Source organism: Typha angustifolia, chromosome 1 (assembly GCF_048772165.1).
Source record: "Typha angustifolia cultivar Huaian chromosome 1, ASM4877216v1, whole genome shotgun sequence".
NCBI classification, from domain to species: domain Eukaryota; kingdom Viridiplantae; phylum Streptophyta; class Magnoliopsida; order Poales; family Typhaceae; genus Typha; species Typha angustifolia.
The window spans coordinates 3,128,995-3,140,322 of NC_133239.1; the positions used below are offsets into that span (position 1 = coordinate 3,128,995).

The window sequence follows — 11,328 nt, forward strand, 5'->3', positions numbered from 1 at the left end:
GGTAGTCTGACACTTGACTGCCATGGACATGTGGTTTTACTTGTTAGGTGCTCTATCAAATGATTCTCTGCACAACCATAAAAGCTTGGCCTTGGCTTAAAGTTGTATCCTATGGGGCTCGCTATTATATATATTTTGAGAGATAAAATAGGGATTAGGCCTCAATTAAGATTTAGTTATGACAATATAATCAAGTTACAAAGAGTAGAAAGGGAAATAAAATTAAGACAAAAAAATGTCTCTATTATTTCTTTGGCTTCTGCTTCCCATTTTCCTATTGAAATTGCCTGTTATTAGATTCACTTTAATATAATTAAATTATATAAATCCCTCCTCCTGGAGCTCAAATAATATAGAAACAAGATTAGCATTGATTGACTTAAAATACTTGTAGGAAACCCACCAAATTAATTATTCTGTTTGGGCACAGAATTTGTAAGCTAAAACCATGGATCTTCATTCCTTTTGATGGGTGATTTCAATGAAAAGAAAGAAGGTTCTTTGCAAGAGTAGTGTGGCTTGAGAAATGTTATGTGCTTTAATTAGATCTTAAGTTGCTCTTAAGTAGGAGCATCTTAATATAATCATGCAACCCTAGTGGAAGTTCCTAAAGTTAGGCATGCACCTGTAAAGCTACTAGAAGAGCATGCTAAAGCCAGGGAGGAACCAATAATAACATCCATCAGTACATCAAAGTCTGTGAAAAAGGCATGTGTAGGGATTATGATGGATGATGCTAACCTTCCCTCCCCCACTCATTTATTTTAGTCACAATAAATAATCAAATAATGCTTGCTTATTAAAAAATTTAGCTGATGCGGGTAAGACTACGTACATCTCGTGTTTCTTCAATAGTAAGATTCGAGAAAATTAGATCTTCCATCCATAACCTATGAAAAAGCCAGCGCCTCAAAAAAAAAATATATATTTATTTTTAGGAACATTATGAAAAATCCAAGAAAAGAATACCAACAAGAGATCGGCCGTAAGAGTATTTAGCTTTTATTTTGTCTCAGCCTTGCAGAATTGATAATTTTTAAGGCTTGGACCTCATTGTAATCTTCTCCACATATTTTGAATGGATTCAATCTGTTATCTTTTACAAGTTTATCTCTTCTTCCCTCTTCCTTTGCTCAACCATCTCAATCATATCTCCTCAAGCTCCAGATTAGGGCTCACAACATCCAGTGGATGATGAAGCTGCTAAATTTTGCACCCCACGTACCATTTGGATGTTCATGCCCAGTCAAATGTGCATCTAAATTGATTACCTATAAAATAAGACTAGTTTTTCAATACAAAGTTCTAATTTTCTGGACAATGTATGAGAGAATTATCTTGTGTTTTTTCCTTTTATGAGTAGATTTGTGTAAGTTAATGATATTTAAGACTATGTTGGTGCAATAAAATAAATAAAATTTTAGAATATATATTATTATTCACATCATATTCTATAGATATTTCTCATTGGAACTAGCATGAGTAAAGTAAAAATAAGTTAAATGAAGTATAGATAGAGAATGCTAAGTTTTATTTTTCCAAAGATTAATTTAAAAATAAAAAGGAAACTCAAAATTTAAGATCAAATAAATGGTATTTGGAGTAATAAAATAAAAATAAAACATATGAGTTGAATAATAAAATATTTATATATAATATTGTTTTTAATAAAGTTAAGAGGACAATATATGATGTAAGAAAAACACTACTTTATATATATTTATATATATATATATACTTGGTCTTCTCCACTTTGAGCTTTTCTTCCAGTAATACCTTCTCTTTTCTTGGTGACCCCATAAGATACTTTACTTCCGTAATAACTCTCCATCCTCCTTGACCAGCTTCTCTCTTTAAAGATTCAGTTTCTAAGCCCCTTTTGAAGCCATTCTTTAGAGTGTTTACTTTTGCTGGATCTTGTAGAGTATCCTAGATCTTATCTTGAGGTTTGTCTCTTAACTTCTGGTAACCTTTTCTTCTTCCCCAGAATTCTTTACTTAAGTTTGTGTAAGTAGTGTTATCACCTCAAGGTTGAAGCTTCCTACTAGTTAAAGTCACTAAATTTGCTTTTAGCTCACATGGGTCATGGTCATGCATATTTTCTCCTCCTCGTGAACTAATCTCTCTGAACTTTACTGCTTTGGTGGTTGATATCTTTTTCTTCTCTTTGTTTTCCTTTTTGCCCCTGTTCTTTACTTAATCTCACTGCTAGCTACCTTGTGTGCTTCTGGAATTTCTTGCTCTTAGATCATATGGGTAGTGCTCTGTTTTCCAGTTTAGTTGTTGTATATATTGGGGGTTCTTCTCAATTTCTTGTTTCTTGATGCTGTCTCAAATGGGTCGTTCTCAATGTAAGCTCTAGACTGCCCCTCCTTTCTTACCCTCACCTCTTCTTAAGTTGGTCTTTCCAATGGCACAATCCTACTTCCTCCCTCTCCGGTGGGAGAGCACCGGGGACCAGTGGTGGTACGCCTCGCCCATCGACTGGGCGGCGGCTAATGGCCACTATGACCTTGTCCGGGAGCTCCTCCATCTTGACACCAATCTCCTCATCAAGCTCACATCCCTTCGCCGGATCCGCCGGCTTGAGACTGTCTGGGACGACGATGCCCGCTTAGTTGACGCCTCTAAATGCCGGGCAATTGTTGCCCAGAGCCTCCTCCTTGAGTGTGAATCGAAGAACGGGAGGAACACGCTGATTCGAGCAGGCTACGGCGGGTGGCTGCTTTACACTGCAGCCGCCGCAGGGGATATTGGCTTTGTGCAGGGGCTACTTAATAGAGACCCACTGCTAGTTTTTGGAGAGGGGGAATATGGTGTCACTGATATCCTCTATGCCGCGGCAAGGAGCAAGAACTCCGATGTTTTCAGGCTTCTGCTGGATTTCGCTGTGTCACCAAGGTGTTCGACTGGAGGCAGAAGAGAAGAGCAGGTAGCTGTGTCGGGTCGTAGTGTTTCAGTTTTTAGGTGGGAAATGGTGAACAGGGCTGTTCATGCTGCTTCTAGAGGAGGGAATTTGGAGATCTTGAAAGAGCTTCTTGATGGCACCTCTGATATCTTGGCTTATAGGGATGTTCAGGGATCTACCATCTTGCATGCTGCCGCTGACAGAGGGCAGGTTGAGGTGAGATTTCTTCTATGGTTGACAATTATGAGCAGTGCTCTAGTTATAGGAAATTTTGCCTTGAGTTTGCTCTAGTGCTCTGCTAATGTTGTCAGCTTGTCGTTTTAACTTTTTTCATGAATAGTACTATAAAAAAAAAGTTTTAGATAACATGATCAGCAGACTCTTCTTATCGATGTGCTGCTGTTTCATGTAGAAATCTATCTTGCCTATTGCATATGTGAAGAGAAGCAATTCAGTAGTAGGAAAACTGATTTTTATCTACTTACGAACATTATGAGAAATGCTGAGGAATGGAACTGATACAAATATATAATATGCTTCAGACGAACTAATATTTGACTAAAGTCTTCTTCTGCGGTCGAATAGAAATCCTGAAGTTCAGCCTGCAATGTGAGATTTAATGTGACAATGCAGGTGTGAACTGATGACTCATTATCTTTTAGTCAAATAAAATAAAAGAAAAGGCAGACTAGTAAATTGATGAAATAATGTTTAATTCTGTGCTTTAAAGCGGAAAACTTAAGTTCATTATACTTTCATCTAGACTGGAATTATTTGCTTTCTAGTGTTGACATGCACAATGCTTTGCGAAAGTGTAGGTTAAGATTCTTCAGTGAGCAAGCTAATTTAGCAAGTAGTGGATCACACTGCAGAGACTAATATTCTAATTTCTAGACTTCATGTTTGATGCTTCTCTGGAGAGAATATTCCCATGGCTTTAGCTCTGTCAATTTTTATGAGATAACGTATCTATCCTATTATGCTTTGAGAAGCTTTCCTCATGTTGAGCTACTTTAGCGAGCCTAGTAGAAAAATCATTTTATCTTGAGATATCTGGCGTGGTACAAATTGTGAAGTAACCTCTTTTATTGGTTGTGCAGGTTGTTAAGTATTTATTGGCTTCTTTCGATATCATCAGTTCAAGAGATAATCAAAGCAACACAGCATTGCATGTGGCTGCCTTTCAAGGACATTTGCCAGTTATAGAGGCCTTAATTACTGCATTTCCATCATTGGAAGCAGCCACGAACGATGCTGGAGATACTTTTCTTCATATGGCAGTGACAGGCTTCAGAACTCCTGGCTTTCGGAGGCTGGATCGCCAATTGGATTTTATGAAGCAACTGACCTCTGGAACAGCTGTTGATATCCAAAACATAATCAATGCAAGAAATCATGATGGAAGGACCGTCCTTCACATGGCTGTGATAGGTAATGTGCACTCTGACCTTGTTGAGCTCTTGATGTCTGCGCGATCAATCAATGTCAACATTCGAGATGCTGATGGAATGACTCCGTTGGATCTACTCCGGCAACACCCACGATCGGCATCATCTGAAATATTGATTAAACAATTAATTTCTGCTGGTGGAGTCTCAAAATCGAAGGACCAAATTGCAAGGTCAGCCATAGTCTCCCACCTAAAGATGCAAGGAATTGGCAACAGCCCAGGTACTTCCTTTGCGATATCTGATGCAGAGATATTTTTGTATACCGGTATTGAGGCATCTGAAGTTGGTGGAAGACTCAGCTCATGCTCAAGTTCTAGCATGAGTGAGCCTGCCAACTTTAGCCCAAATGGTGGAAAGTCTGAATTGTTGAATAAGAAACAACGTTCTGCCCGGAACGTCTCTAAGCATTTCAAGATCCTACTATCGTGGTCTCATCGAAAGGTCAAGAAATATGAGACACCAAAGAAACTTGGAGAAGATGATGATTCATTGGATTCATTCAAGAAATGGAGTCAATGCATGGAAGCTCCTACTCCTCTCAGACAGCAGTTCTCCATGGCAACATCAATCCTTAGCAACAGACGAACTCTTGGCCCCAAAAGCTCTGTGCCAAGCCCATCAGCAACGGAGAAATTTGCTGCCAGTCTAAAACAATCTCCAACTAGTCCTTTCTCAAGGTCATCAATGTCATCACCCCCATCTGGTAAACAAAAAGGCATTTGTTTAGATAATGAGACCGCTGGTATTGCTTCATCTTCTAATCCATCGATAAACAAAAATGGCAAGACGCAGGGTGTACAACACAAGCCAGGTCTTTTTAACGGCAGTAAGATAACAAATCGATCTTTCTGTTTCGGGGCACATGGCCTGACGGTGGACGACTCGGTTAGCGGACAGCCACCTAGTGAGACATTCAACCAAGCAGTTCTCTCAGTATCTTGATGCTCCTCTTGGGAAGACATTATTTCTGAATTATATACATATCATACATGGTCAATGATCTCCTTGACTCGCCCTTTTTGGTCTGTTCAACTTATCAGCAAGATGTGTCAGCTTCTTCTATACGTATACATTACAGTGATGCTGCTATCTCTCTGTACTGACAAAATTCGAATAACTATAGTGAGTGTTATTTTTAGTTTCGCCGGTTCATTGTGTGTCCTTGGTTGTGTTCTGCTATGTGCTGTGCTGTGTAGAGCTTGCTGTCCTGGACATTTTTTTCATTTTTGTTTTTAACTTTCTTAACATTAATATCTGAAGAAAGTTACGAGTTTAGTAACCGACTTTGTTGAATTACTGCTGAAAATAATGACAATTAGCTCTACAATTTACTTCACTAGCAAATTAAGCGAATCCTGTTCGTCGAATTAATTACCTGACATGGATAACAATGCAATTATAGTAAACTTCGAACTCAAATCCTTGTATCATCTAAAAGAGGGTGGTTAAAATGTAATGCTATAGTGAGGGGCAAATGCACCAGCAATGCAAGAACTAGAAATCAACTGCACAAATATTAACAAAAGACCCAAAACAATACCTTTCCAATAGAAAGGTCTTAATAGATGATTGTAGCATTTTTTTACAACAGAAAGTCTCCTCTGATAAAACATCATTACATTGTGAAACCTAGCCCTCCTAGCCTTCCTATGAATATTTCTCATCTCAAAACTCCACAACGGATAAGGATAGGTGGAAAATTAGCTAGCTCATGCTGTGAAGCCCTGATTCACCATTCCCATATCCTGCATATTTTGTGGAAACAATTATCTTTTGTCCGAAGATATCTAATTACCAGATTCTCCTCCCCTCAGATGGGTCAGCCTCATTTTGTATCGGTGAAATCTGCATCGATTACATCTCCATTGTCAGGTCCCTTGCCAGTTGAGTCAGCAGGGCCGGCATCAGCACCAGGTGCAGGCCCAGGCCCGGCTCCAGCACCACCAGGCTGGTTGTAGAGGGATTGGCCAAGCTGCATCACCTCCTGGTTTAATGCAGCCATGGAATCCTTCATGATTTGTGTTGATCCACCAGCAATTGCATCTTTAAGCTCGTTGAGCTTTGCCTCTACCTTCTCTTTGACAGCAGCAGGGACTTTCTCTCCAAGCTCCTTCAATTGCTTTTCGGTCTGGTAGACCACAGACTCTGCCTGGTTCTTAGTGTCAATGGCATCTCTCTTCTCCTTGTCCTCCTTAGCAAACTTCTCAGCCTCTTTCACCATTTTCTCCACCTGAACAATCACAAATAAATATTAGCTTTTGTAAATATTTAGAACCCTATAAAGTAAGTGGATATACTAATATAAATGGTCATGGTATAGAAATAAGCATATACTGGCCAAACTATTTGCATTAGATTCCCGGTGTTACCATGAGTGCATATATATACAAGAATTTTCATTAACACATGATCTGATTGAACATACTGGGGGAGAGCATACAAGGGAACATCATAAGAGGTAAATGGGTCTAATAATTTTCTCCAGTAACAAAATGCAAGGCAAATATCTATTTCTACCAAAGATTGCCTAGTAAAAATATGATATACTAGATAACATATAAGAGGACATCATAAGGTAAATAGGTCTAATAATATTTTCCAGTGACAAAATGCAAGGCATATATCTGTTTCTACTTTTTAGTAATGTGTAATATGGACAACCACAGCCTACCAAAGATTGCCTAGTAAACATGTGATGTACTAGATGCCAGATACATACACATTACAAGAAAGTCTCTCATAGTGCGTAATCATTAAAATCAATATGGCTTTCAAGTAGTAATTGTATAATGTACCTCATCACTAGGCAAGGTGCTAGCCCCAGTAATGGTAATGTCTTGCTTCTTTCCGGTGCCCTTGTCGACAGCAGTAACAGAGAGAATACCATTAGCATCTATATCGAACTTGACTTCAATCTGCGGGACACCACGTGGAGCCGGAGGAATCCCATCAAGTCGGAAACTTCCAAGAGATTTGTTGTCCCTGACAAACTCTCTTTCACCCTGAAGAACATTAATCTCTACGCTTGTCTGCCCATCTGCTGCTGTAGAGAAGACTTCTGATTTCGAGGTGGGCAATGTTGTGTTCCTAGGAATAATCTTTGTCATCACCCCACCCAATGTCTCCAAACCAATAGATAGTGGAGCAACATCGAGAAGAACAATATCACTCACATCTCCAGCCAGAACTCCTGCCTGGTGTTAGAAATTATACAGAATAAATTATCCGAGAGTACAATAAAAGGTCAAAGCTAAATAGAGTCATGCTCTTAAAATAAGTTGCACTGAGCTTCCAGAATTCAAATAAATTTAAGGTTATAGATAAAAAAAAAGTGCCAGAGAAGCAGTGCCCTCTGAAGGGTGCATTGGATGGTGGTTCCACAATGCAGCCAACTGTAGCATAGGCCTTTACATAAATTGCCACTGGACCACAAAATTAAGATTAGGGCATTATCTTTTTATTCTTTATCTCATTTTCCAACCTTCCCTCAAGAGAAGAATCAAGTACAAAAAGAACCTTTCAGCAATGGTCTAGTAATACAATGCATTAGCATGAGAGATGAAGATGAATATTTCAACAACTGACCTGAACAGCTGCCCCAAGAGCAACAACCTCATCAGGGTTGACAGTGACATTCGGATCTTTTCCAGTCAATTTCTTCACTAGTTCCTGAACAGCTGGAATTCGAGTAGATCCACCCACAAGAATAATCTCATCTATATCCTTGAATGACAGTTTTGCATCTCTCAGGGCATTATCCACAGGAGTACGGAGCCTAGTTGAGATCAAAAGCAAATAAGCAACAGAGACATCCAAATAACGTGAACAAATCTGACTATAACACAGGTTAAACATTGTCTGGCACAGACCACATAAATTATAGATAAGAAATTTGGTGACTCAGAGGATCAAGCATCATATAGAAGATAAGCATCATCTTAAAAAGTGGAACATAATTTCAAACAATGCAATACTTCACAAGGGAAGTCATAAATTATCATACTATAGAACACGAACTGTTTCTTTCAACTCGTATAACACCAGTACAACAAAAGATAATTTATACCTATCAAGAAGGTCAGAGCACAACTCCTCAAATTTGGCCCTTGTAATGGTTGTTTCAATATGCTTGGGACCATCCGCAGTTGCGGTAATAAATGGTAAGCTGCAAAAAAGCAATTAGGATGGGTTGAGAAAAGAAGCCGCAGAAAGTGCAACATAGTGTCATTTAGAGAAAATTAGAATGGATTAAGCTAACCTAATGTTTGTCTGTGTCAAGGTTGATAATTCCATTTTGGCCTTCTCTGCTGATTCAGTGAGACGCTGAAGGGCTTGTTTATCCTTCAGAAGATCAATGCCCTCATCTCTCTTAAAGCTGGAAGCAAGCCAGTCTACGACTCTCTGTTTATGATGAGGAGTGATAAGATATCAGTAAATTGATGGTGTTATGAGGCATGTTAAAGGTTGATTTGTTCAAGCACAAAAATATGTGGTAATAGTTCCATACCAAACACCATCTGCATAACTCAAAGCTTGCAAAGATGCAGCAGATGGTCATGAACAAGCATAGGTGTCTAATTACTGCAACAAGATCTTCTGTATTGTAACGTGCAAAAAGGAAACTAACCAACCTTGTCAAAATCATCACCACCAAGATGAGTGTCACCAGATGTAGAGAGAACCTCAAACACTCCATCTCCAACCTCAAGAACTGCATCATAATGTCATGGCAATCATTACTAAAAGGAACAAGTAGAAGTAATGACTGAAAAACTGAAATTGCACTATCCAATAGAGTGAGCACAATTTTTTCTGTTGAACCAACTGTTCTTCCGTGTTACTTTTTTGTCTATTAAAATACTTCAGTTATGATAATTCGTGCAATATAATAATAGCTAAAATCATTACTTTTTGGTCTATTAAAGTACTTCATATGTGCAGTTAATGTGGTTAACTAGTATATATTTGTACAAAAACCCACAAAAAACTCAAAAGATAAAAAGAAAGATAACAGTGGCAGATTTAAACTTTGACAAGAGGTAATACCTGAAACATCAAAGGTACCACCTCCCAAGTCAAACACCAGAATTGTTTCATTGTTCTTCCTTTCAAATCCATAGGCCAATGATGCGGCGGTTGGTTCATTTATAATCCGAAGAACTTCCAATCCGGCAATACGACCAGCATCTTTAGTTGCAGTTCTTTGAGAGTCATTAAAGTATGCAGGGACTGTTACCACTGCTTTAGTGACCTTCTCATTTAAAAATTTAGACGCATCGTCCACTAGCTTTCTCAATACCTGAAATTTGACGACATCTTCAATGCTGATGGTCAATATTAAAGATAATAAAATGCAACATCAAAGATGCATTTCCCTGTGAATTCCCTAACCTAATAAAGTACAGATGATCATTCACTATACATTAATTGAAAGTGGACATTCAATAAGAAGTCATGATAGAATGTCATAATAATGTCAACACTTTTAACTATCGGTACGGGAAATTATACTGCTAGAGAACAAGAAAAAGAGCAAAACGCATTCAGAGAAAAAGAAAGACCTGGGCCGAGATCTCCTCAGCTGCAAACTGCTTCCCAATGGCGGGGCACTCAAGCTTCACGTTCCCATTCTCATCTCTAACAACCCTATAAGACACCTGCTTCGACTCCTCGTCGACCTCTGACATCTTCCTCCCGATGAACCGCTTCACGGAGAAGAAGGTGTTCTCGGGGTTCACCACCGCCTGCCGCTTTGCAATCTGCCCCACCAGTCGGTCGCCGTTCTTTGTGTAGGCCACCACCGACGGCGTTGTCCGCTGCCCCTCGGCGTTGGTAACGATTGTCGGCTTTCCGCCTTCCATCGCCGCGACGGCTGAGTTGGTGGTCCCGAGGTCGATTCCGACCACCTTCTCGCACACTACTCGGAGGGGCGCCGTAGACCTTCGGCGTATGGAGGCCCCGGCGATGGGATTGCGTCGGCGAGTGCCGAAGAAGAGGGAGCTCGAGGAGGAGATGGTGGAGGACGGCTTCTTCTTAGAGGAGGGGAAGGCCGCGGCGGAGCCGAGGACATGAATTTGGGCAGAGGAGGACGCCATTGGCGCAATAACCTAACCCTAATTTTCGAGGTGGAGGAGGCGACGGGGCAATGGAAGAAGAAGAGTGGCGAGAGGAAGGGATAAGGGGAGGGTTTTATCGGGGTTGGGATGGGACACGTGGAAGGTTCTGGAAGGGGTCGGGAGAAGGTCGGAGGGAATACTCGCGCCCTTAGGGGGAGAACGTGAACTTTCCGGATTCACACGTGTGAGTACGGTAAAGTAGAGGAGAGGAATAGGGGAACGTGGCGTATGGTGTGTGGAGTTGTACCGTGGGCCATACGGCCGTCTCCGGTAATGGAATCACAATAGTGGCCATTACAAGTAAGCACGTGTTTGTTAATTGGGCTAAGGACTTATTCTTATGGGTGGAGTAAGGAAGGGGTTATTCCGAATAAACTCTATCAAAATCATCAATTTCTTTTCGCCAGTATTTTTTGATGAATTAAGTCAAATTAATTTTTATAAAAATAATCTTTAAAATATAATATAATAGTTGTAAAATAAAATTATATATTTTTTTTACTTATTTCATGTCTATGTTGAACAGACAGAGAAATAATAGATATGTATTTATATTAAACTAGAAGAAAATTAATAATATCAATTTAGTATTTTTATTTACTTTATCTCAGCTATCGTAACTCAACATTTTATCTCATATTTTTATTCTGATATTTATCCTTATTTTTGAAACCAATCACCTAATAATAGATTTAAAAACATCCTTTATATTGGAATATCTCCTCATTTATCTGAATTTTATTTTATTTTATTCTGATCTCACAACCAAGCACCTAATATTTTGAATGTAAATTTCTTATCAAACAGGAGCTACTATAAATTACTAATAAAATAACTAATGAATAATTACACT

At 39.3% G+C, this 11,328-nt stretch overlaps 2 protein-coding genes across 2 annotated transcripts; one reads left to right on the top strand and one right to left on the bottom strand.

Moving 5' to 3' along the window:
- Positions 1-1,762: 1,762 nt before the first annotated feature.
- Positions 1,763-5,516, top strand: LOC140776794 (uncharacterized). The gene is made up of 2 exons (XM_073120690.1): positions 1,763-3,124; positions 4,009-5,516. Exons 1-2 carry the CDS (start codon positions 2,411-2,413, stop codon positions 5,299-5,301), a joined length of 2,007 nt encoding a protein of 668 aa, XP_072976791.1. The 5' UTR covers positions 1,763-2,410; the 3' UTR covers positions 5,302-5,516.
- Positions 5,517-5,875: 359 nt separating this feature from the next.
- On the bottom strand, positions 5,876-10,522 carry LOC140758693 (stromal 70 kDa heat shock-related protein, chloroplastic). The gene is made up of 8 exons (XM_073094948.1): positions 9,921-10,522; positions 9,406-9,658; positions 8,991-9,070; positions 8,618-8,760; positions 8,426-8,524; positions 7,945-8,134; positions 7,155-7,553; positions 5,876-6,589 (listed from the first exon to the last, which is right to left on the bottom strand). The coding sequence occupies exons 1-8, from the start codon at positions 10,452-10,454 to the stop codon at positions 6,185-6,187; spliced, it is 2,103 nt and encodes a 700-aa protein (XP_072951049.1). The 5' UTR covers positions 10,455-10,522; the 3' UTR covers positions 5,876-6,184.
- Positions 10,523-11,328: the final 806 nt, after the last annotated feature.